This window comes from Morus notabilis, unplaced genomic scaffold (genome assembly GCF_000414095.1).
Source record: "Morus notabilis unplaced genomic scaffold, ASM41409v2 Scaffold2130, whole genome shotgun sequence".
Lineage (NCBI taxonomy): Eukaryota > Viridiplantae > Streptophyta > Magnoliopsida > Rosales > Moraceae > Morus > Morus notabilis.
Genome location: NW_010358049.1, coordinates 862 through 26,836, shown reverse-complemented (window position 1 = coordinate 26,836; position 25,975 = coordinate 862). Strand labels below are relative to the sequence as shown.

General features: G+C 36.5%; 6 protein-coding genes across 8 annotated transcripts; 4 read left to right on the top strand and 2 right to left on the bottom strand.

The window, feature by feature from the left end:
- Window positions 1–653: 653 nt before the first annotated feature.
- Window positions 654–2,029, bottom strand: LOC21384877 (heat shock 22 kDa protein, mitochondrial). Its single transcript, XM_010091379.2, has 2 exons — window positions 1,580–2,029; window positions 654–1,223 (listed from the first exon to the last, which is right to left on the bottom strand). Exons 1-2 carry the CDS (start codon window positions 1,809–1,811, stop codon window positions 802–804), a joined length of 654 nt encoding a protein of 217 aa, XP_010089681.1. The 5' UTR covers window positions 1,812–2,029; the 3' UTR covers window positions 654–801.
- A 3,619-nt stretch (window positions 2,030–5,648) lies between these two features.
- On the top strand, window positions 5,649–10,403 carry LOC21384876 (conserved oligomeric Golgi complex subunit 7). The gene is made up of 10 exons (XM_010091378.2): window positions 5,649–6,061; window positions 6,367–6,456; window positions 6,564–6,683; window positions 6,797–6,898; window positions 6,990–7,261; window positions 7,382–7,527; window positions 7,627–7,825; window positions 8,026–8,704; window positions 9,489–9,821; window positions 10,039–10,403. The coding sequence occupies exons 1-10, from the start codon at window positions 5,780–5,782 to the stop codon at window positions 10,315–10,317; spliced, it is 2,502 nt and encodes an 833-aa protein (XP_010089680.1). The 5' UTR covers window positions 5,649–5,779; the 3' UTR covers window positions 10,318–10,403.
- A 329-nt stretch (window positions 10,404–10,732) lies between these two features.
- On the bottom strand, window positions 10,733–14,667 carry LOC21384875 (luc7-like protein 3). Of its 3 annotated transcripts, XR_002901571.1 has the most exons (8): window positions 14,326–14,666; window positions 14,004–14,132; window positions 13,740–13,779; window positions 13,133–13,208; window positions 12,560–12,973; window positions 12,076–12,469; window positions 11,925–11,984; window positions 10,733–11,820 (listed from the first exon to the last, which is right to left on the bottom strand). XR_002901571.1 is itself a non-coding variant. In XM_024161182.1 (7 exons), exons 2-7 carry the CDS (start codon window positions 14,366–14,368, stop codon window positions 12,116–12,118), a joined length of 1,056 nt encoding a protein of 351 aa, XP_024016950.1. In that variant the 5' UTR covers window positions 14,369–14,393; window positions 14,501–14,667; the 3' UTR covers window positions 11,789–12,115. The 3 variants fall into 3 exon arrangements, 2 of the variants coding, with proteins under 2 accessions (XP_024016950.1, XP_024016949.1); XM_024161182.1 differs by having other exon boundaries at window positions 11,789–12,469; window positions 14,326–14,393; window positions 14,501–14,667; XM_024161181.1 differs by having other exon boundaries at window positions 11,789–11,984.
- A 3,056-nt stretch (window positions 14,668–17,723) lies between these two features.
- On the top strand, window positions 17,724–18,657 carry LOC21384874 (peroxisomal membrane protein 11B). Its single transcript, XM_010091376.2, has one exon. It carries the CDS (start codon window positions 17,807–17,809, stop codon window positions 18,491–18,493), a length of 687 nt encoding a protein of 228 aa, XP_010089678.1. The 5' UTR covers window positions 17,724–17,806; the 3' UTR covers window positions 18,494–18,657.
- Window positions 18,658–21,107: 2,450 nt separating this feature from the next.
- LOC21384873 (cell number regulator 6) lies at window positions 21,108–23,413 on the top strand. The gene is made up of 5 exons (XM_024161180.1): window positions 21,108–21,240; window positions 21,583–21,731; window positions 22,177–22,291; window positions 22,404–22,669; window positions 22,938–23,413. Exons 2-5 carry the CDS (start codon window positions 21,624–21,626, stop codon window positions 23,166–23,168), a joined length of 720 nt encoding a protein of 239 aa, XP_024016948.1. The 5' UTR covers window positions 21,108–21,240; window positions 21,583–21,623; the 3' UTR covers window positions 23,169–23,413.
- A 1,473-nt stretch (window positions 23,414–24,886) lies between these two features.
- On the top strand, window positions 24,887–25,756 carry LOC112090278 (dynein light chain, cytoplasmic-like). Its single transcript, XM_024161183.1, has 2 exons — window positions 24,887–25,231; window positions 25,327–25,756. The coding sequence occupies exons 1-2, from the start codon at window positions 24,914–24,916 to the stop codon at window positions 25,498–25,500; spliced, it is 492 nt and encodes a 163-aa protein (XP_024016951.1). The 5' UTR covers window positions 24,887–24,913; the 3' UTR covers window positions 25,501–25,756.
- The last annotated feature ends 219 nt before the right edge of the window (window positions 25,757–25,975 follow it).

Here is a 25,975-nt window from a genome sequence, read left to right as displayed (position 1 = left end):
TCGTTCACTCAGTAGGACGTAGTTTGTCGTTTCCAAATCGTCACTGTAAACATATGTTCCTTTTTATCCCTTTTTTTTTAAATGCTGTCGTTTAGGATGCCGTTTCCTGAAATGTTGCTTCATTATTATAAGTTAATAACGTCATTACTTATTATATATTACTTAATAACAAAGCGCCCGTTACATATTATAGTTTTTTGAAAGATGATGTTACTGATTTACGATACTGTCGCTTTAAATTTATTTATGGGCTGGGCTGCCATTGTTTTCCTGTGCATTGTATCATTTTTGGAAAGATGAAGTCGTTTCTAATATGTTGTCGTCTCTTTCATTCATTATATGCGTTTTTTAGTATAATGCAGTTTCATAGAGTCGTTTCTGAGAGAAAAGGTTCTATTCTAATTTCTAACTCGGGAAATTGGGCTAGGTGGCCTCTCATTCCAAAATATTTGTCCACATTTTTTCAAATTTAGGAGAATGATCTACTTTTTTTTTAGTAATTATTTCACATTTTTTAGTAATGATCTACTTTTTTTTTCAAATTAGGATTTCTGGAAAACCGAAACCTTGAAGTTTTCATTGGAATTAGATAATATAACTATTAAAAAGAGCTCTACAATTATGAAAGTTAGGATTATTTATATTCACTAACATATCAGAAAACAAAACATCCATTCACAATCCTTAGTATTCGATACCAAAACCCCCTCAAACATTTGTAGAAAAAGAAAGAAAGACTGGCATTCAGAAACTAAAGACTGGCATTCAGAAACTCAAAACCAGACATTATTCTATGATCTTCTACTCAACATTGACATGGAAAACATCAGACCTCTCATCATCTTTGACCTTAGGCACAACCACTTTGAGCACACCATTCTTCATCTCGGCCTTGATCTGATCAGTCCTGTAGAGCTTCTGCGGCAGATCAATCCTGCTCATGTACCTCCTTGCACTCTCCTGCTCGCCTTGCTCCTTTGCACCTTCGCCTTTGATGATCAGCGTGTTCTGCTCCACCGACACCTTCACGTCCTGTTTGTCCAGCCCCGGCATGTCCACCCGGAGCTGCAGCGCTTCGTCGGTCTCCTTCGCGTCCCATCCGCGGCTGATTCCCGCCCCCAAGCCGCCGCGCGGGGCGGAGAGGAATGGATTCTCCATGAATTGGTCCATCAGGTTCAGGACCTGGCTTAAGCTCCTCGTCGGCGAAAACGGATCAAAAAAATCTGAGTAGATTTCAATCACAGGCTTTAATTAGCACACAATTTTTTTATTTTTTTTATTTGCAGCACAGAACAAACAAGCATAAGTATATTCCAAATCAAATTTTTCTGCTTTATCATGAGTTTAAGGAGTGGATCATCACATTTCTTAAGGAATAAGACTGAAAATATGAATTAACAACAAAAATTTTCTTCTAATTGCATTTCCGACTTAATTTATTCTCACTATTCTCTGCTTTGAGTAGCAGAACCTCATATTTCTGGTGAAGGAAGAAGAAACCGGCTAATGTTTGGCATAAAAGAAAAATTAAAGATCAAACAACGAGAAAGTTGCAGAGAAGGATTAAGATGACGACTACCTGAGAGGAAATCGTCGCGGCCGAGGGGGCGAGAGAGGGAGCGGTCAGATCGGCGATCGACATCGACATCACGGTCGTCGTAGTCGCCTTCGTCGTAGGTGCGCACGGCATTGGTGTTGAAGTACCTGGACGCAGCGGACGGGAGGTTAGCTATGGGGCGAATCGGCGCAGGGATGGACTTCGAGAAGAGGTTGGAGGAGAGGAGGCGCTTGAGAGCAATTGAGGACGCCATTAGAGCGAGCTTGATGAGGAAAGAGAGAGCTTGGTGTTTTGGTGTGTGTGATGGCTCTTTTTTTTTTTTTTTTTTTTTTTTTTTTTTTTGCAGCGTTGTGTGTCTTGGGGAGAAAGTTAGCGGAAGGGGAGGGTTTTTAAGGTGGTAATTGGAAGAGTGTGGAAGGTCCGAGAGAGGCTGGTGTCCAAAAAAATCAGGAATGTTCTAGAACAAGAACGTTCCTTATTCGTTAAAATCTTTATGGATATTTCTCGAAGGACTGCCCATAAGATATTTTTGATGGATTGATGTAACGTGATTTTCTTGCGTGTTATTTTTCTTTTTATAATAAGACGGTTTAGTTTATTAATTTAAGTTAAAATGTAATTTTATATGAAATTTTTTTATTATAATAAAAAAAATTAAATATTTTTTTGTTATAATAAAATTTAAATTTTAAATTTAAATCGGTAAAATAAACGAATATATATTAACTGTTATTTACTACTTTTTCTTTTTTTTTTCTTTTAGGTCAGAAAACATAATTAAGCTCTAAACGTTTCTGACGAATTAAAGTTATTGATAGTTATCTATTTTTTAATAGTTAAATATGTTAAATATGCACGAAAAATTATTTATTATACATGATTTTAAGTCTTTTACTTTGAAAAATATTTCTTGTCGTTCCTATATCATGATGTCGTTTTCTTGGTTTGGTCGTTTAACATATAATCATTTCTGAGCTTTTTTTTTGTGTTGTTTTCATGCTGTCACTCTTTTTCTAGTTCCTTTAGGTTTTCAAAAGTCTTTTTTGGTCGTTTGATAATTTAAAGTTGTTTCTACTTATATTGTATCTTTTTGAATAATTATTCTACCATTTTCACGTTATTATTTTAAAATTTAATGTTCTTTTGCTTGTTGTTGTCGTTTTAATTCTGACCATTTTAAAGTCGCGGTCTTTTCATGTTTATCGTCTTGATGGATGAAGTCGTTACTGCAATTCGTTGTCGTTTATTAGTTTTCTCGTCACCTGTATTTTGTTCACTTATATCTTTAAGATGTTGTTCGTTGATGTTCGATGTTGTTTTCTTTACTTGTCATAATCAACATTTTCATCATTTCAAAACTATTAAGTTACCATCGTTTCCTTTTGTTCTTAAAAAAAGGTACCATTTTTATCCACTTGATGTGGTAAGCTGAGTAGAGAAGCAAGAATGGGCCGGCTCGGCCGGTCCCGTTCTCCTTAGGCCCACGCGGGCCGCGGGTCGGGCCGGCCCAACCCACGAATTTTGTGGACCGGCCCGTATAAGAATGACTTCGGCCCAGCCCACACCACATGCTAATTTTACGTGGGTCAGGCTGGGTCGTGCCACGGGCCAGGCTGGGCCGTGCCCCGGGTCAGGATGGACCGTGCCATAGGTCTTGAATGGGCTGGCCCACTCAAGGCCCATCTTAACCCATCATGGGTTTAGATGGTCAGCCCATCTAATACAATTTTTTATTTTTTATTTTTAAACAAGTTAATAAATATATAAGTTTGAATAGTCAATAGAAATATGAAAAGAGATATTTTATTTACGATTATCTCATTAAATAAACAACTTTATAAGAAAAATTCAGTGGGACAAAGCCTTGATAAGAAAAAAAGAGTACAATCATGATAATTATTCATAAGATGTTGACAAAATTACTAAAAAAAGAAAAAAAACATGAAAATATTATGGGCCTAGATGGGTTGGGCTGGGCCGGCCCATTATGGGCCTAGACGGGCCGGGCTCGGCCGGTCCATCATGGGCCTAGACGGGCTGGCCCAGCCTGGCCCATGATTTTTCATGGGCCGATATATGTTGGCCCAGCCCAGTTCACTAATATTTATGGGCTGAGTCGTGCCTTAAACAGTGACAGCCGTACCGGCCCAGCCTATCATTGTGTCAGGATGGGCCCGGGCCAGCCCCGACCTATTGTTGCATCTCTTAAAGCTGAGTTGTTATGTAATATGTATGGAGCTCTTGTTCTTCGTATCTCCTTGCTTTTAATTTGTTGTTCTGCTATATCCCAAGATAGTGTCGTTTGATATATGTTGCTACTGTCCCAACGACTTGAAACAAGGAATCAATACAATGAAAGCAGCTCACCCACTAAAACACCAATTATTGCTAAAGATATTTTTAGTTAATTTAATCTAACCTCGTTTCTACATACATTGTCTTTTGGGTGTGTGTATTTTCTGTCATTTCATAAAGATTTTTTTTTTTTTTGTCGTTGTCGGTTTTATGTTATTTATTTTATGTTTGTCGTTTTTGGTTATTGTAGTTTTCTAATTTTGAGGTCGTTTATAATCAAGTGTTTATTTTCCCTGCATCTTGGAGATCGTTGCTTCATGTATTTGGACTTTTGAGCTATTGCCAGCTCTATTTTGTTTATAATTTACATAATTTATTCTTGACTTCTTGTTTGTTAATGTTGTATTTTACGTCGTTTTTGTACATTTCGTATTTGATGGTTATTACTTTTCTTTTTACCAAGTAATGCGGTAAAATTAGCTGCTATGTAACAATACCCTTTTCTTCATATCTTTTTTTTTCTTGTTCTTCATATCTTTTTTCTTAAAATTAGCTGCTATGTAACAATACCCTTTTCTTCATATCTTTTTTTTTTCTTGTTCTTCATATCTTTTTTCTTTTTTTTTTTGTTCTTCATATCTTGTTGTTTTAAGATGCTAAAACGCTTCCCTTAAAGAAATGCTAGTATGCTAAGTTTTACTTATATCTAATGCCGTTTTCACGATATGATGTCGTTTATTTGGATTCCACACCGTTGGTATTTTCCTCGTTAGTTTAAAATTATCGTTGTTGTAACTTTACGTCGTATAAGTGTCTGTTTGTCGCTTTACCAACGTGTTATCGTTCTTATTGTCGCTTTAATGGGTTGCGATCTTTTCCTTTTATTATGTCGTTTAACAGATGATGTCGTTTTCAAGATGCCCTCGGTTTCCTTTTATTATGATGTCATAAGGATGGGAATGTGAATATTTCAGATTCTCATGTTTGGTACAATTATTATACTTTTTTAAAACTTAGGAAAGTGAAGCCCATGGGTTTCACATTACCCCATTTTGGGGTAATCCTAATCCCACCCAATAAGGTGTTATTCAAATTTTCAAGAATCTCAAAATCATGGGAATCTCATAATAATAATAATAATAATATATTATTATTATTATTATTATTATTATAATTATAATAATAGTAATAATAATTATAATAATAATAGTAGTAATAATATTAATAATTATAATTATAATTATAATTATAATAATTTTATTATTTTTATTATTATTATTATTATTCATTTAAAAAAATATTTTTTAATTCACAACATTCTCATGCACAATCAAACACAGTAATGTAATATTCCTAGGAATTTGAAAAAGATTTCTGTATAGAACCAAACACAATAATGTATTATTCCTAGGAATCATATTACCCTCCATCACTTTCCTGGGAATATGATTCCTTATGATTATCCCATACCAAACACCCCCCAGTGCCATTGTTTTTAAATAACTGTCGTTCCATTCCATTTCTTCATTCTCGGCTTAAACATTTTCTTATTTGCATAACCCGCCCTAATGTTTAAGATACTTCACTTCCACCCCTCTCCTTCACAAACATACTTCCACCAGGCCGAGATCTTTGTAAAAATAACTCTTTTAAAAATTTTTATTAGTAAAATAACTTCTTAAAAATTTTTATTTATAAAATGACCTCATTTTATAAAAAATAAATAAATATCTTTCTTCATAAAAAATAAAAAAATGTCCTTTTATTAATTTCACTCGGTTGGAAAATCAGCATATTGCCCCTTCTCCACCAGCCCATGCTTCGGCAACTCCATTTCCCAACCGTCACAATATAACAACATAGCGGATCTCCGAACCAGCCCGAGTTAAGTCATCGAATCCCGAGCCAACTCGGGAGCCAAGAACGATGCTGGATCTAGGTCCGTTCTCAGGAGAGAACTTCGAGCCGAAGAAATGGATAAACTCGGCATGCCAGAGTCGGCACCCGGAGGAGTCGGTGGACAAGCACCTGGTGGATCTGGAGATGAAGCTCCAGATGGTCTCCGAGGAGATCTCCGCCTCCCTCGAGGAGCAGAGCGCCGCCGCCCTCCTCCGCGTCCCGCGTGCCACCCGCGACGTCATCCGCCTTCGCGACGACGCTGTCTCGCTCCGCTCCGCCGTCGCCAGCATTCTCCAGAAGCTCAAGAAGGTACCTTCTCGATCTGTTTATACTGTTCGTTCGTTGAATTTGGAGGAATTTAGGCTGGCGATTGTCGGAACTTGAAATTTGGTATTCCCGGAATGCTCGTTTGTTTGGTTACTAGAGACAATGCGAGAAATTGGAGAGATTTGCGCTGAAATATTTTCAATGTTAGTTTTTCTATATTCGGCAATGAAGATTATAGCAAAAAGTATAGCAAAAAGTCACTCTTTAGTTCATTACAAGCTTCAAATTTTACATACTTTGATCAAATTTTCCTATCTCTCTGTCAAACGTTTTGGTCGGATCTGCAGGCTGAAGGATCATCCGCTGAATCCATAGCTGCCCTAGCAAAGGTTGACACTGTTAAGCAGAGAATGGAAGCTGCATATGAGACATTGCAGGTGGGTATATTTGTTGAACTAATTAATTTCGCACATGTGTGGATCGTGTGTTTAGGTCAGGAATTGTGATGTTTCATTTGAAATAATCATCTTATATGATTCAACAGGATGCTGCTGGGTTAACCCAATTGAGTTCGACGGTGGAGGATGTCTTTGCTAGTGGTGATCTTCCGCGGGCAGCAGAAACCTTAGCCAACATGAGACATTGCTTGTCTGCTGTCGGGGAGGTACTGTTTTTACCCAGCGTACTTTTACATTATAAACCTCACTTGATATTCTTCAATTTTCACGTTTTGGTTGGTTACTACTTTCTTTATTGTTTTTTGTGGAATTGTTGTAGGTGGCTGAATTTGCAAACGTGAGGAAGCAACTTGAGGTCCTAGAGGATAGGCTAGATGCAATGGTGCAGCCACGACTAACAGATGCAATATCTGGTCGTAAGGTCATAAAATCTATTGAAATACTTCATTTGCTTTTGGGTTGAGTTCTATTATATGCATTGATTCTGAACTCCTTTTGGTACACATGATAAGGTTGATGTTGCTCAAAATCTGCGGGGCATTCTTATCCGAATTGGGAGATTCAAGTCACTGGAGATACATTACACAAAAGTTCACCTAAAGCCTATAAAACAGTTGTGGGAAGATTTCAACTCAAAACAACGCAATAGGCTTGCAAATGAGAAGGCTGAAGTTGAAAGGCTATCAAGCAACATTCAATCAAGTTCTCCAACAATTTCGTTCTCTAGTTGGTTGCCAAGCTTCTATGATGAATTGCTTCTTTATCTTGAGCAAGAATGGAAATGGTAAACTCTTCAGACTTTTGGACGCCAAATATGTTGTTAATATTTTTCATTAATATTTACATCTTGTTGATACAAGGAAACTATCACAGAATTTATTCACTCTCAGACTATCACCTGCAGGTGTACAGTTGCTTTTCCTGAGGATTATAGAACTCTTGTACCAAAGCTGCTGATCGAGACAATGGCTACTATTGGCGCAAGTTTTGTTTCTCGTATTAACCTTTCAACTGGAGATGTTGTTCCTGAAACAAAAGCATTGGGAAAAGGTAGGGCTCACTTGTTTTAGGGTCCTTCGAAATTACGTTCAGCTCTATGATTTTCACTAGGGAGAGATCCTTAAATCATGTAATGTTATTTGGCTTCAGGTATATTAGATATTCTGTCAGGCGATATGCCAAAGGGAATTAAGATTCAGAGGAAACATTTGGAGGCGTTGATTGAGTTACACAATGTGACACAGACCTTTGCAAGAAATATTCAGCATTTATTTTCAGACTCTGAGCTCCGAGTTTTAATGGATACTCTTAAGGCAGTATACTTGCCCTATGACTCATTTAAACAAAGGTGGGAGGTCTTAATTGTTGTTATGTATACATATATCATTCAGTTTTTAGTGTTTTATATATACATTATCCTGTTTTTTTTTTTTTTTTGATATAATGAGAACTTTTCTTCAGTGACTGTTACTTTGAAGCGCTGGATTCTTCACCTTCTTTCTTCTTCTTTTTTTTTTTCCTCTGACTGATGATTGAAGTGTTTTTCAGGTATGGACAGATGGAAAGGGCTATCCTATCCTCTGAAATTGCTGGGGTTGATTTAAGAGGTGCTGTTACTCGTGGTGTGGGTGCTCAGGGGATTGAACTCAGTGAAACAGTGCGCAGAATGGAGGAATCCATTCCCCAAATTATCATACTACTTGAAGCTGCTGTTGAGAGGTGTATCAATTTTACGGGTGGTTCTGAGGCAGATGAACTAATTCTCGCTCTTGACGACATAATGTTACAATATATCTCTGCTTTGCAAGAGACACTGAAATCATTAAGAGTTGTCTGCGGAGTGGACCATGGTAGTGATGGTGTTGGTTCAAAGAAAGAGACAGATTTGGACAAGAAAGAAGGAAGCAAAGCTGCACGCAAAGTTGACTCAACTTCAAATGAGGAAGAATGGTCCATTGTCCAAGGAGCTCTGCAGATCCTCACGGTTTCTGATTGTTTAACTAGCAGGTCCTCCGTTTTTGAAGCTTCCTTGAGGGCTACTCTTGCTAGGTTAAGCACTACTTTATCTCTTTCAGTATTTGGCTCAAGTGCGGACCAAAGCCTGTCACATGTTGGTGAGGGCAACGGGGAAGCATCTGTGGGTGGAAGGGCTGCCTTGGATGTGGCAGCCGTGCGACTTGTTGATGTTCCTGAGAAGGCTCGAAAACTCTTTAATCTTTTAAATCAGGTACTGGCAATTTATATTTCAAACTTAAACACACCTCGCTCTCTTATGCATTATCCTTTTACTAATATATGTGAAAAAATTTCATAAGACTATCTGCAATGAAAGTGCTAATGCTATATATGACACAAAAGTGTAAAAATGACATATTTCGTATGTTGTTCTATTTTGTGCAACAATGCATAATGCTATGTTAAACGGTACATCTATTTCTTTCTCATAAATTCAAAGTTTTGGAACTTGTAAAAGGAGAATTTTTAATTCTTATAGAATTTTAAAATAGGACTGTTATCATTAATTAATTATTACGCAGAAAAATCAAACACATCAACCAATGAGCAAGAGCAACCAAATGTTGGAATTTGGCATTTGTTATACTTGGTGCTAAATTTGGCATATTGACATCTAAGTGAGAACATGCCGAATTTGATATTAAGTATAGCATTACACTGGAGTGACTTGCTTATCCAAAATTCCAAAGGTTGAATTTTGGCATTAGCATGGAAATTTGGCATTGCATTTAGCTGCCTTAGAACACCTTTTGATTTATAACAGTTTTGCTATTTACTTTAACACGTACGGTAAAACTAGGAAGAACATGCTGGACAGCCTGAGAAAACAAGAACGTCAAAGTTCTTAGCTCCCAACGATAGATGTGGATAAATACAGGGTCAACTTGGGTGGTTTTGTCTTTGGTCTCTGTATTGGCCGTGCTCTCTCTGCAAGTAAATATCTTGCTTGACCCCCTCTTATTATTTAACTAATGTTATTTTAAAATTTTGTGCAGTCTAAAGATCCCAGGTTTCATGCACTTCCAGTGGCATCTCAGAGAGTGGCAGCATTTTCCGACACAGTGAATGAACTTGTATATGATGTCCTCATTTCTAAAGTACGGCAACGTCTCAGTGATGTTTCTCATTTGCCAATATGGTCCGCAGTTGAGGAGCAAAGTGCTTTTCCTCTCCCAAGCTTCAGTGCATATCCTCAGGCCTATGTTACAAGTGTCGGTGAATATCTTCTTACTTTACCCCAACAGTTGGAGCCACTTGCGGAGGGCATCTCAAACAATGATGCCAACAATGATGAGGCCCAGTTCTTTGCAACTGAATGGATGTTTAAGGTATAGGCCTATGCACTAACAAGAAGATCCTCGTTTTTCAACCATGCGTCTCTCTAACATATAGCCGTTGTTTAACTCAATTTAGCTGGATCGTATCCTGATCTTCCAAAGTTCTTTTGCTATCATAGATTGTGTGCTAAGTTTCTAGTTTACAACCATAACTATTCATACGTATGCCTTAGAAAAATGAATATCTGTTTCTTTTTGTGTACTGAAGGTTGCAGAGGGAGCCACTGCTCTTTACATGGAACAATTGCGGGGTATACAGTACATAACAGATCGTGGTGCGCAGCAGCTATCAGTTGACATTGAGTATCTGAGCAATGTGCTTTCTGCCTTATCAATGCCAATTCCGCCAGTTCTTGCCACATTCCATACTTGCCTTTCCACCTCCAGAGACGAGCTGAAAGAGCTTGTCAAATCAGATTCAGGAAATCAGCTCGATCTTCCGACAGCAAACCTTGTATGTAAGATGCGCCGTGTGAGTTTAGATTAATAATTTTGACTTTGGACTTGGGAGTATATTGTTTCCCACCATAGCACATTATGTTGCATCCCCAAAATATAACCTCATTTCACTTATTTTACACCTGTTCTTTATAATGCCAAGTTTTTTCAATCAAGAATTTCCGGTCCCGACACAACCCATTTCAGTAGCCTTATGTTCTTTTTACCCATTAAAGTATACCGTGAAAGCCGCAGGTTGCAAGTGCATAATACCTTCTACTTCGAAAACAAAGTTTTTTTTAAGTCTCATGAACCAGAAGCAACTTATAATGTGAAAAGTGTTTGTATTTGGGATGTAGCTCCCGCTGTGGCTATAGCCATTTCCTTGATAGTCAATAAATTACAACTTTTCAGAAAAAAAAAAAAAAAAAAAAAAAAAAAAAAAAAAAAAAACTTTTAAAAAAAAAAAAAAAAAAAAAAAAAAGAAAAAAAGAAGAAAACCTTGTAATACGAAAATGCGAAATGTTCTGCACCTATTAATAACAAAATTACATGTATCGTCCAAGCCAATTTCAGTTGCATTTTGTTTCCCAATTTCCATACAGTTGTGGAAGCTGATTAGTAATTGTTTCCCTGCACAAACGATTCCTTAGTACGAGACTCTGTAACATTCTTAACCACCTAAATCTAACCATCAGGTTTCATTCAGAATTTACTACCTTTGCTTCAAACTTGAAAGTTGCACTATGTTGCAGTTTATGATTTAAATGATTACCTCCAGCACCAAGAATTGCATGTACAACGCAGAACACATTGCGAAAGTGCATCATCCAAGTTCCAGACCACCAGAATTTCTTGCCCGCAGAAGTGACATTTCTGTTTTAAAGTCACTCTTAAATGGAATCAAATAATAACCTGCATTTGCATGGATCGTCCTGAATTTCAAATTTTCAACTCCAAAATTTACCTCTACAGCCTGACCGTATCCCACTTCTTGTGCATTTTACCTTTTCGTATTGCCAATTTGTGAGCATTATAACGCCTAGCCCGTTCCCTTGGATTAAATTCCACATACTGATGAAATGCCATAGATCCTCATCATCGGCCAAAAAAAAAAAAGATGGATAAAATGCCATGCCAATTTACCAAAGCGTTTGCAACAATTAAGTTGAAAGTAATGCTACAGATCCCAAGTCGTCTCCCAAACTTTACTTAAGTGATGTGCCAAATGAGTTGTTACTTGCTACATCATTTAGTACTCATAGTTTGGTAGTAGACTCTAGATCCCCTAGCATTATTCATAGGTTAATATTGAAAAAACAAGAGACTACTTAGTTTTTTTTTTCCCCCCCTTGGACTGAATTTGGATCCCTGATGCAAGAATATCAAGCAAAGATGAGATTTACATGTTACCTCACAAAATGAAAACACTACCTCTCCAGCCGTTGTCTCATGCATTCATAGTTTCATACATATGAAGTCGGATGTATACAATATGAGGGCAAAAAAGGTAGCCAACATTGAACCCCCCAAGAATATGGGGCCCTGGACTCTGAAAACAATGTTTCAGAGAAATGCATATAAAGGATAAAAGGTACTTCAAGCATTGTCGAAAATAGATTGTAAGAGGAGTCGCAACAATAAGATAATACCTACCTCAACCCTTTTCTCCTTTAACAATATTGACGAAAGGGAGATGATATATTGTCAAGAAAGCTGTGGGAATAGGGAAAAAAAATTTCACCCATGATGACAGTAATTCAAAGCTCCAAACACATATGTTAAAATTTTGAGATTAAAAATCTACCTCATTAAATTTCAAAGCTCAGACATCTATCTACATTTCACTAATATGGGTGAACTGGACTTCTAGATGACCTCCTGTGTCCATGCCTAACAGGGGAGCGTGACCTGCTCCGGTCCCTGTGCCTGTCCCTAGCTCCATCTCTTCCATTTCTGTATCTCCAATCCACCCCTCTTCCTCCATCCCGACTACTTCTACCATTCCAATCTCGATGCCTTTCACGATCTGAGTCCCGATCTCGGTATCTGTCTCGCTCTCGATCATGATGCCTGTCTCTATCACCTGAATCACTTCTTTTCCTTCTACTCTCTGGCTCCTTCTCCCTCTGCTTCTTTCGCTCTTCTGCTTCTTTTTCCCTAGCTAATCTTTCTTCTTCCCTCGCTTTCTCCTTAGCTTCCTGGAAATCAATAATTTCCTCTTTTTATTAACCAGCAGGAAAAAAAAAAACAAGATTTATAAATAATTTACTCTAGGAAGGAAGAATTACCTTGTACTCAGTAATGAAATCGCGAACCATGCCATATCCAATATGCTGCTTCCCAGTAATATGAGACTGGGTCCTCTCTGCAGCATCATTGGCTACAAGAAAAGAACCACAAATCTCACAGAGGGCCATCTTCTTCTCCTGTGCAAGCATCAATACTTTATCAGGCTGGGGCTGTTGTGTCAAGGTTGTCTTCTCAGCATTAAGCGCATCAACCTTTCTCATCAATGCTTCAGCTTCGTCCACCTTCCCAGCTTCACCAAGAGCTTCCACTTGTTCTAGCAAGTTCTTAATCTTTTCCTCCAGTACAGATAACTGTTCAGACTTTTCAGATGACAAGGGAGGTGGAGGTGCAGGTTCCACCTCTTGAGCAAGTCGTTCTCGTCCACGCCGTACTCGTCTGTCCAAATCCATCACCTACAAATCATGATGCAAAAATAGTGATGTCACCAAAGAAATAAAATAGAACGCACAAATCATGATTTTTTTTTTTTAAATGTCACCAAAGAAATAAAATAGAACGCACAAATCATGATTTTTTTTTTTTTTTAAAAAAAAAAAAGGAGTGCATCCTACCAATTTCTCACAAAACTGAGCAAGTTCAGCTTCAAATTTGGGTACATATGCATCATGCCTCGGGGACTTCTCGAAACTGAAATCACAAACGTGAAGAAACACATTAAAACTGGAAGGGAAGAAATATAGAGAAGTTTTGTGCAAAATAAAGATTGTGCAAGTTTTGAGCGGAGAAAGCCACCAAATTATCAAAGATAAATGAATTAAAACCTAAGATATAAATTTCCCTATACTTTCAACTATGACATTCATATGTGTGAATTCAAAGATCTGTCTCAAAAACAAAGCGTAGGAATACAAGGCATGTTAATATTCCAACCAACAATAAATATCTACAAGTAGTTCGTATCTTAGGCATATAAATACAAAGATATTCAACATTTGTCATAAAAGAAATAGATTATTCCATACTTGTTAATGACAGAATGAAGTGGAGCAATTACAAATGATATAATAAAACAATAGACAAGATGCCTTAGTCAGCCGCCATTACTTCTTTTTGAATGGCAGAAACTCTGAATTACACAGTGCAAAAACGCATTCACATAAATGTATCGAAACCTTATACAGAATGTTCTCAAAACACATCATATCATTTATCAATCACCTTTCTTTCAACTTCTGATCGTGTATTCTGGGGCATGGTCGGAAAAAAAAAAAAAAAAAAAAAAAAAAAAGTAAACAAAACAGTTAGAGAAATCTTGCACTTGTCAAGAATGACTAAACTACAAACACAATTCCCAAAAATCAATACAGAAAATTTATCCAGAAATTCAAAGTCAGGCTCTTTTTTTTTTTTCCTAGCTTTATCTGCAACCAAATAAAGGCTTTGAATAATTGGAAATCAATAAGAAATAAACATATAACTCACCTAAGTCACTCCGGGTGTTGACAAAGAGATCATGGGGACAAAATCGAACCATATAGGCTCCACAAACCTCCTTATCATCCCAACTAACTTCTCTGTAACCTTTTCTCTCTTCCTCCGTCAAATTCCGAGCTGAATTTTCATCAAACCAAGCCAACCCAAGAAATTAAATAATAATATCAAATCAGATTGGTTCAAATGATTTGGGGAAAAAAATTCTTTTTCTTTGTTAATGGAGAACCTCATTATCAGAATGGGATTAAAGAGCGAATAAATACGTAATTTTGCGAAGCAACAACATAGTTAGGGTTTGATTGGGAAATACCTGCACCCATGAGTTCGTCCAGCAGAGCTCTCTGAGCATCCATGGCGATGGCGAATAAAGATTTCGAACTGAAAATGCAAAGAAAATTAAGAAACCGAAAAGGAAAAATCCCTAATTTAAGATGCGAAGAACGAAATTGAGAGCGAATTTGAGGGAATGGATAAAAGGAGAAGGCCTTCAAGGATTGGAGACGGAGAGTGGTCCCTTGGGATCTTCTACTTAGGCCTTGCTAGGGTTTGGTCTGAAACAGTAAACGCTTGGTGACTTCAACGAAGAAAGAAGAGCAACAACAAATAAGTTGGAAACTCCTCTTTTTTTTTTTCTTTTTTTTTTCTTTTTTTTTTTTTTGGAATTTTAATCTTTATTTGATTTCATGCTCCGGATGCTGTCGTTTCAGGGTGATCCAGTTTTCATGAGTTTGTGACCTTTTATACAGGTGTCGTTTTTTATTCCTAGATTTTGGCGTTTCCTCGGTGTTGTCGTATGCTTATGACCTTGTCGTTTTATAAAATGACCTTTTTTTTCTTTTCTTATAAAATTATCAAAAGGTTCATTTTTTGCGACGAAACTCAGAAAAATTTGAACTCGAATTATAATTTTATTTAAGTTTATATTTTTTTTATAAAATTTGAGTTTAAACTCGAGTTTAGGGCTAAATTCGAGTTTAAGTTTATCTTTCAACTCGAGTTCATAAACTCGAACTCAAATTAATTAACAGTATTTTTTCTATTCTTAAAAATGTCATAACTTTTTTCGTTTTAATTCTGATTGACATTATTTTTTTCTATGCATTCACAACAAAAGACGAATAAAACCATACCTATATACCCTATTAAAATTTTTCATCACCATTGAGTTTTTATTAAAATACTATCTAAATATAAATTTAAGTTTTGACCCACCCAAACACAAACTCAAATAGATTCTCAATTCAAATCACAACTCAAATATGTACATTCAAACACAAACTCAAGTTACAATTTTAACTCAAGCTATAACTCAAACTCAACTCAAAATCATCACTCAAGTCACCCTAACTAAAAAATACAAAAGAACAACCCCTAATTTTTGTGAAAAGAGTAGTTTGGATATTCTATGACCCAAAAAACAAACTTAAGATGTCAAAATGACGTTTTTAAAAAAACGCTAAAGTATCATTTTTTTAATCAATGCTAAAGTACCTTTTTAGTATTATAAAAAACCACAAAATAACAAAATAATGTTTTCAAATAACACAAGCTTAATTATTCCTGCGAATATAACATAGTTCGACAGGAAATTATATAGCATGGCAAAAAGAAACGCCCTTAGATTTCGTTAGATTTACATTTCATTGAGCAATTCTCTATAAATATATGATGTGACATGTGACAGTTTTATACACCAAACGACAGAATTCAATTTAGGGCAAATTACATTTGTCCTCCTCAATTGTTGTCCTTTTAACAAAATGCTTCCTAAAGTTTAAAAATAACAAATTTTTCTCCTGAATAATTTGTCGTTAACACGCGTCCTCCTTTTCATCTCTCTATGTTAAAATTTGAACGTTAAGTGTCACGTTAGTGGAATGTAACTCTCATTTTAAGGGTAAATAAGTAATTTTCCCTTGAATAAAATTTTGGTAGAAATAAGTATTTTTCAATGTTTAAAATAAAAAACATAATATTAAAAAAATAAAAAAGGAAAAGCTCTCTCTCTCTAGTCCTCGCGCAATCCCCACCCACGCGATCCACCTCCCGCGAGCCCCCTCCGCGCGAGCCCAAATCTGCAGCCACCGACCCCACCTGCGTGATCCACCTCCGACAAGGCCAGATCTACAGCCACCGACCCCACCCACGCAACCCACCTCCGACAAGCCCGAATATGCAGCCATCGACCCACCCGCTCCGGTAGAGTCTGACCTCCTTCCCTCGCTCGCTCGATTCATGCTGACGCCTTTGCTCGCGGATCAACATCCCCAAATCTTCGCCATAATCAGCGTTTTTGAGCATCGATCACATTGAAAATTAAATGCAAAATCGTCATGAATCAAGTTCCAAACAACGTTTTTGGTAGATTTGGGTTTCAAGGGCAAAATTGACATTTCATAATAGAATAAAAATTAAATGCCTCAGCGACTTTCACGTGTTACTTAACATTTAAAATTTAATTAAGGGGACAGAAAAGGGGAACGCGTGCTAACAGCGAATTGTTCATGGTGAAAATTTATTATTTTCAAACTTTAAAGGGCATTTTATTAGAAGGCCAATAATTCAGGGGGGACAAGTGTTATTTGTCCTTCAATTTAATATCATAACAAGAAAATTATTCAATTGAATGGCATGTTGTCAAACCTACTTCAGTTCAACCAAGTTATTGGGAAAAAAAAACTAAGTTCAAATTATAAATAAGAAAAAAAAAACGTTTCATATATTATGGACTTGAAAAAAAAAAAACAATATCGACGTGTCGTTTTAAATTAGACGAAAAAATCAGGTTTGAATGACACAACAATAGGAAACTTTGAACTAATTAAAACGTGTCGTTTGATTCATAGTTTTTGAGGTTTATGAGTAAAACGATAATAAAACTTTCCTACATATAAACGACACGTCGTCAAGTACAATAACATATTGTGGACAAAGAATAGGGGACACGTGACATAAATAGTATTAAGGTCTAGTTAGTTTAAATCATAACTCGAGTTTTTGTTACAGTGTTTTTTCTTATAAAAGTTTAAATTCAACTTTTTCACTAGTGTTTTTTCTCTCATATAAATTCACTTTTTAACTAAAATTCTCAATACAAACGAGCGAAACAAACTAGACTCTACTCTATACACATCTCGTCTCCCTTCTAATTTCAATGCATTCTAATTTATCCGAGTCAACTTATAATTAGAAATAGTACTTCAATTTGCAAGCAGATCACCCCACAGTGAGAAATAACCAGTTCTTTTCGATCCCTACTAATAACCGTGATAAAAAAAAAAATGATAAAATGCCATGGAACTTGTAAAATATGAACTTCTTCCACTTATATGCGGTTGTAGGCATAGGTAACAGCAATTTTATACCTAAAGATATAGAGCTCAAATCTCCACCTTCAAGTTTTTTTTTTCCCCTATAAAAAAGTCTTCGTATATAATCACTACACGTGGTGATATCATGAGAGCTCCTATATCTGCAAAAAAAGACACAGAAAACTCAGCCGATTGTATTGGAAACTTTGGACCAAATTAAAAATATGCAAAACAAAACCAATGACACAATAAACTACTGGTGGAAAGTGGCCTAAAAAGGTCCAACACAAGCTTCTCAACTATCACACTTCCTACTACGCATTATCCAAAAACACCTGTTTTTGTGGCTCTCCTTCCCTTTTTTCCTTCTAATAATAACACTCTCTTTAGTCTTTATTACGTATTCTCTCTCAAAACAAAACAAAAGGCACTTCTTCTTCTTCATCATCAACCACAAAACAGACGATAACAATCAAAACCATGAACGACACAGTGGACAAGTTGGTGGTCTTCTTGGCAAAGCGAGATGGCATCGACAAGCTCGTCAAGACCTTCCAATACGTCTCGAAGCTAGTCCACTGGCACGTCGAGGCCACCAACCCCGGCGTGGCTCAGCGAGCCAAGCAATGGGAGGTCGCGTCCGGGCTCAGCCGCAAGGCCTTTCGCAGCGGCCGCTTCCTCACCGGCTTCAACGCCCTCCGACGAAACCCGGGCAACACCCCAGGTTTCCGGTTCTTGGCCGTCCTCGCAAACGCCGGCGAAATGGTCTACTTCTTCTTCGACCACATTCTGTGGCTGTCGAGGATTGGGACTCTGGACGCCAAGTGGGCGAAGAAGATGAGCTTTGTGTCGGCGTTCGGTGAGTCTTTTGGCTACGTTTTCTTCATAATATCCGACTTCATTTTAATCAAGCAGGGAATACAGACCGAGAGAAAGCTTGTTCATGGTTTGGATAATAAGGAAGATAATAAAGATGTGAGTGAGAGAATAAGGAAGATTAAGGTGGATAGAGTTATGAGATTAATGGCGGTGGCGGCTAATGTTGCGGATTTGATAATTGCTTTGGCTGAAATTGAGCCTAATCCTTTCTGTAATCATGCTGTTACTCTTGGAATTAGTGGGTTGGTCTCTGCTTGGGGTGGTTGGTACAGGAATTGGCCCTCTTAAACAAAATAAAAAAGGGAAATTAATTTGAACTCGTTTTATAAGGAGTATTACTTTCTCAAATTTTGACGTGTTTGATATATATTAATTAAGAGCTTCCTTGCGATCTGATGAATGACTTCCACCACAAACCACAGTCCAATATGCAATTATGCAGATGTTTATGTGCGCGGGGATGGTGTATGTCAATAAATATACTGTTTCCCTTCTTGGCTTGTTCCTTAAGTTGGTTTATGTTAAGAGCTTTATGGATTACTTTGAAACTTTTAATGGCAGTAGAGTAGTGTAAGAGCTTAAACTGGAAAACGGATTGAAGATAAGCAAAGGGGGAAAAAAAAGTATACAATTAGTTCTCTAACAAATGAAAGTTCCTTTCTTTATATTCTTCCTTTTTTTTTGTTGTAAATTTTTGTTTTCCTTATCTTTCTCCCGTCCGCAATGGTAATGGACTACCACATACATATTCAATATTCTTTTGCCCGGGTCTTTTTTCTTTTTTTCTAAAAAGCAATAAAAGTAAATATTAGTCACGAACCTCAAGTCACCCTACTTTTTTCCTTTTCCCTATTTCTTCGGTAAGAAAAAAAAATCCAGCTCCAAAATTTTTATGATAATTAACGAAATCCATTAAAAAAAACAATAAAAGAAACGAAACGGCAATATCTATGAGAAACGACAATTACTTTAGAAAGCCGAAGAAGATGACAACTCTCTTGCAATGAATAATATGTTCAAAACGACACGATTTTTAAAACGAGAAAATCATACAAACGACGACTTACAAAAGGACCGTTCCAATTCAAATTTAAAACGACAATAAGTTCAGAAAGAACAAGGAAAACGAGAATAGCCGGAAGAACGAAAAGACCTACTGGCTACTGCAAATGACCAAACCTATGAATGACAATATCTCAAAAATAACAGAAATGAAAAGGACGATAAATTTTAATAAATAAGGATAAATTAGCTTAGGAAAACGACAATGTATTTTTAATAACGATATTGATTTTAGATAAGGACAGCACGTTACTTAAAAGAACGACAAATATGTATAAACGATGTTAGCTTAGTAAGACGACAACTCCTTCACGATGTCATATATCTAAAGCAAAATCATTTCAAAGAAAGCGACAATGCCTATTGAAAACGGCAGCAATGTAGAAAAGAGTTGGGAAATACAGTAACTAGAAGGACGAAAAATCTGCTACAAATAACGACCTTTAGAAAAAAAAAAATACTAAAAAGACTGCAAATATTTTTTTATAAAATAAAATTTATAAAAAATAAAGAACGATTAGCTTAGGAAGATCAGAATATCTTCTAACACGACAATAATTTTAGGAAACAGAAACATATATGAAACATAAAAAACGCTCCTTAAAAAACCTTCAGAAAAAGACAAAGATATATGTAGACGGCATTAGCTTATGACGACATCACCTCTCTCACAAACGACAATATCTAAAACGACAAAATAATAATCTGGCAAGTGGCAACAGTTATTAAAATACAATATCTGCTTAGAAAGATAAAGTTTGAAACGAATGAATAAAAACGACGATAAGTTGAAAAGGAAAAGAAATATGAACAATATATAATAACAATTAAGAACTTAAGGGAGGAACGACAATAACTTTCAGCAAAAAAAAAAAAAAAAAAAAAAAAAAAAAAAAAAAAAAACTATAATAATTACTTAAGGATCTACGGAAATACAGAACTTTGGAATCGACAATATCCCGAAAACGACAAAAATTTACGATTGTTAATGTTTAATGTTTTCAAATAAACTTAGGAATCAACAATATCCAAAAAAAAAAAACGACAAAAAATTACAAATATTACACGAACAATATTTTCAAACGACAGCAATGTGGATAAATTTTTTACCAAAAAATACAGGAGAAAATAGAAACACTTTTTTAATGACAATGTGTTATTCATTGTGAAAGGTAAATTTATTGAATAATATTGCTGAATAAATTTTTTAATTGAATATAAACAGTCTCGTACCCTCAAATTTTATTGATTTGAATTTCTTTATTCAAACAGAAAATTTAAACTATGCGGTTTAAATTATAGTTTGAATTAGTGTTTAAATATGCAGTTAAAATTTTAATCTGAACAAAAAATAAAATTTAAATTGGTATTTAATATGTGTGAAAAACATAAAAAATAGACATTTTTTTAGTGTTTAAAAATGATTCAAACAGTAAAATTAAAAAAAGAACTAAATTTTAAATTAGATAATTTAAATAGAAAATATAATTTAAATTACGTGTTTATTAAATATTAATCAAACTGTACTAATTTTTTAAACTAAGATCTCGTTCACTTCGTAAATTCGAGTTTTTAATTTAAATTGAGATGTGATATTTTCTGAGAACTTTTCACTGTAATAGAAAAAGTTAGATATAATATTTTTTAAAATTTTTTATTATAACAAAAAAAATTAAATGTGATATTTTTTAAAAAATTTTTACTGTAAAAATCTAAAACTCAAAACTCGAATTTTAAGTTAAACTAGCCAAAAAAGAGCTTCATTTCGTGCGTTGAAAGGGAAGGCCATGGACCAAAGTCATACTCATACCCTTAAATCCTAATTACTCTCACCGACGATCTTCCTCACTCTTTTTTTTTTTTTTTGTTTATGAAAGAAATCTTCCAAAAATTTCGACATCCAGATCTCGCAGAATTCGCAGGCCTGTTCACCAGATTTACCGGAGTTTCGTCTGGATTGGTCCACCTTACGTGTAAGCTTTCGATTCCCTCTTTTATCCTACTGTTTACTTGCACAGCGAATAGTAAACTCTGCTCTATTTTGTGGCTGTTTGTTTCTCAGGAATTTCAGAGGTCAGATTTTCCATTATTTGCTTAGAAATTAAGGAAGAAAATGGAATGCGAGATGTTAAAGAGAGAGAGAAAACAGAATTTAGAATTTGGATTTAGGTTTTATTGTGTGCTAGATTTGCGTCAGTACGGGTTTATTGAGAAGAATGGGGCGATAATTTTCGTTGATAGGGTTTTCCCAAATATATATATATATATATATATATATCTAACTTTGACTTTTCTCGGTGAAATTTTCTTGGCAGTTTCTCGGTAACCAAACGGAGAATCTCTGAACTCGGATCAGATGGCGGATGGGACTGCACATTCGCGTTATGTGAAGTTGACTAAAGATCAAGCGCCTCTAGAAGATATTAAGCCCGGGGAGCTTAATCAGCCCATTGAAGTTCCTCAGGTTTTCCAATCTTTTCTCCTCTCTCTTGTGATGTTTTTCCTTTATTATTAATTTGTATCAGCTAATCCTATGGCATACTTGTTTTGGATTGTTAAACCCGTCCCAGTTTTCATGTGGAATGATAAAGCAACTCTTGTTATTGAAATTATTGCCGTTGAGGCTGTTTGAAAAAGGGTTTAATTTTGAATTTTTGTTTTTGGGATTTCGGAGTTGGAGTTCCTTTCAGAACCGATAGTTTCATCAGTTCTATTGGCAGTTTGTAAATTTATTACATTTAAGTTTGTTTTACTTTCTTGCTTATATAGATTGAGTCTGTTAGTTTATACAACAGTCATAGATGGTTCATGGGTGTCGCTAATGCTATATATGGGGAATATAAATAAAGTTTGTAAAATTGGATTTAATTAGATGCAAAAGCAGTTACGGATTTTCATAACTTTGACAGTTGAATGTTCGCAAGTGCAATGAGTGCGGGCAGCCTCTACCTGAAAGTTTTGAACCGCCTGCTGATGAACCCTGGACCACTGGGATCTTTGGCTGTGCCGAAGACAAAGATAGTTGTGAGTTGATTTGCAAAACGAGCGTACTATTTCTTGTACTTGATGCGGCATGTTCTATGTAATAGTTGATTGGATAAAAAGTATAAATTCATTCTGGAGTTTTTCTTTTTAGGTTTAACAGGACTATTTTGCCCATGTGTTCTCTTCGGACGCAATGTTGAAAGCTTAAGAGATGACACCCCATGGACTACTCCTTGCGTTTGTCATGCCGTTTGTGTTGAAGGTGGAATGGCTCTCGCAGCAGCAACTGCAATCTTTCATGGTGCCAACCCAAGTACTGCATTTCTCATTTGCGAGGGTCTGTTATTTGGTTGGTGGATGTGTGGCATATACACTGGTCTTGCTCGGCAGACATTACAGAAAAAGTACCATCTGAAGGTAACTTGAGATATTTAATAATACTGCAACTGCAAGTAATTAAATGGCAAAAAATGATCCCGTTCTTCTCTTACACTTTGTTTTCTATGCCCTCCAAAGTTTCTCAGTCATCTCCCCCCATATCAAATAATTCATTTGATTGAAGTTATCTAATGAGAACACCATTACAGTATTGTGATTGATTTGTACAAATATATTTTCTAGTGCTACGAAAGAATGAAAGATAAGAAGGAAATTTAACTAAGCCTGATCATATGTTTGACTGTAGAACTCGCCATGTGACCCTTGCATGGTTCATTGTTGCTTGCACTGGTGTGCCTTGTGTCAGGAGCACCGGGAGATGAAGAACCGTCTCTCGGAGAACGTTGTGATGCCAATGACCGTTGTACACCCTCCCCCAGTTCAAGAGATGAAATCCGAGGATGAGAACCAGGCTTCTTCACCAAACTCATCTGCTAACAACAATGGGCATACCAATTTGGAAATGCAGGCTTTGTAGGATAACGTACCCGATTCCTTATATTAGTTCTAGATCTTTCATCATGTTTAGACGAGTACCTCATGGTTGTAAAAATTACAAATATTTTGGTCCGCATACACAGTCTACATTCCCTTTTATACCTGTTCCGTCCAGAGACAAAGAAGTGACCTGACTTCTGGAACCACCTGTCCCTGCGAGATTTTTCATGATATTGGACCTTAAATTCTTGTCTGATGTTGATAAATATTTTTTTTTTGGTATTTTTATTTTTATTTCTTTGTAGGAGAATATGCTTTTGCAAAGAGAAAACAGGATCCGTGGTCCGTTCAACAATATCACGAGACCAAACACTGCAGCCAAAACAACCTACCATATGCTTAAATATTAATGACGGAGCCAACAATACCATAATCAAATCTCTTTGTAAAAACAGAGCATCTTTCAATATTAATTGCGTGCATTAGTAACTACCAACGGGTTGGTGGAAGAGTAAGAATATTTTTCTCTCCTCCTTTCGGGATGTGTCCAGGATTTAATACTCTGCAGTTCTAAGATCTATTTTATGATACGTATTTGGTCAAATTGTTGTGTGGCATTGAGTATATAGTGGCATAAGTGAAAATCGAATATATTTTCCGAGTAAAATTGAATCAAATCCTTTCTGTTCTACGTGTGATCTCTAAGACTTTCAAAAGGGTTGATTAGTTTGTGGGTTCGGATGGTGTGATTTTGATCTTTTGGTTCGAACTAAAAGTTACGAACCTATTTGGTTTAACTCTGGTTCAAACTGGCTTTTAGTTAAACATGGAATAAAACAAGACATTAGGAAATTGTGTTTGATTAATGTGAGAATTGTGAATAAACAAGAAGTAGAGTCAGGGTTTTACTGCAGTAAATAAGTTCAATTTCAAACCCATCTTAACTGATGCAAAACTAAATATCAGTTTGAGTCATACTCATGGGTTTAAAGTGCAAAAACTTAGAAACAAATGCCACCAAAGGTCCAAAGTAACAAAGGGGATGCAGGACAAGATGACATGCTTGGATGAATTTTACCATCCATGGACCATTTCTTCTTTCTTATCGGAATAGATTAACGCCTACTTAGCAATTTTACCATGTTCAATTGCTCATGAATCAATGAATCATGGACTCCTTTTTTTTTTTTTTTTGGCTTAAAAATGAATCATGGACTTGACTGAACATGAATGATGCACCTCGTAGTCCCAAACAAATTATGGTAATTATCAAACTGCTTCAAGGTTTCGAATTTCCTTGGTATTAGGCATGGCATTCCATGGGCGCACGTGATCCATCACATCAGTGTACGAGCCCCACCAAAATATTCGAAATCGGTGGCACATTTCCTCATCAGCAATCATATACAAGTTTACAACCGTCGAACCATGCGGGACCCACTTTGCAACATCAAAACGAACGGCAATGATTCATTATATTCCGTACAGCATTACCACACAATATACACCCTCTCAGTTCTTGTCCGTTTTGAAGGCCACGGTCAAATAGTCAAACTTCAGACATTTCATTCAAACAATTATTTGTCATTACTCTGCGTTTCTCCTCCTGATTTCTCTCTCTCCCTCTCTCTCTAGCTCACTCGCACCCACTTCCATGGAGAGGCCAGAGATGGTGGCAAAGACGGAGGACGAAACAAGAAGAAGGAGACCAAGAGCCGTGAGGCCCAACAAGCAACTCCTGGTGGGCCAAGCCCCTCTCTCTCTAGCTCACTCGCACCCACTTCCATGGAGAGGCCAGAGATGGAGGCAAAGACGGAGGACGAAACAAGAAGAAGGAGACCAAGAGGCGTGAGGCCCAACAAGCAACTCATGGTGGGCCGAGCCGCACGGCCCACGTTGCCATCGCCGGCGGTGACGAGGCCTCTGGGGAGCGAGGTGAAGCTGGAGGCGGTGGCCGTTGATCTAAATGTACGGCTGAGATCGGCGGACATGCCGGCGGTGATGCAGGTGCGTGCCTTCCGTTGCACCAGATCACTCCTCAACGCGAATCCCGAGGAGAAGAAGAAGCCCAATCCCACCCACCTGGCCATGTCCCTCAAGAAAGTGAGCTCCTTTTAGCATCAACGATCTTTTTTCTTTTCTTTTTTTTATAAATATTTTTTAAACTAAAAATTCGATTTTTTTTTCTTTTGGGTCAGGAATTTGACGCACTGTACGGTCCGGCATGGCACTGCATTGTAGGGAAGAGCTTCGGATCGTTTGTGACTCACTCAAGCGGAGGGTTTGTGTATTACTCGGTGGAGAAGCTCAGTTTTCTTCTGTTCAAGACTCAAGTTCGGCCGGTGAAGACTCGTCAAATTCGTTACGTTTGAATGCGACTAGCAACCAGCGTTTGGATGACTTTCAAATTGGTGCATACTTTGTTTAATACGACCACGTGTATATGATAGTCGCAGAAGACTACTTGAAGGACTTGAGAATTTTGTTTCTTAGGCACCAGGAGATTTAAGATTAATCGCAAACTTGCTGTTAATGTTGTCGTTTTTGCTTTGACAATATTTTTTTTTGTATTTGTATATTTAGTTTTGAGTTAATTTCAGAAGTAGTCCTGAGATTTACCTAATCTCACTTTACTCTTTGACTTTAAAGATTCATTTGGTATATAAGTTTAAACCGGTGATTTGATTATGATTTTTAAAATTCAAAATTTTTTTGCAAAAAAACACTTGCAGAATCAAACATAAATAATTCATATACTAAACGTACCCTTAAACGTGTCACTAAAGTTTTACTATGCTTTAGTTTCAATTCTTCTTTTAATTAAATGTTAAATATTTAATAGAATAT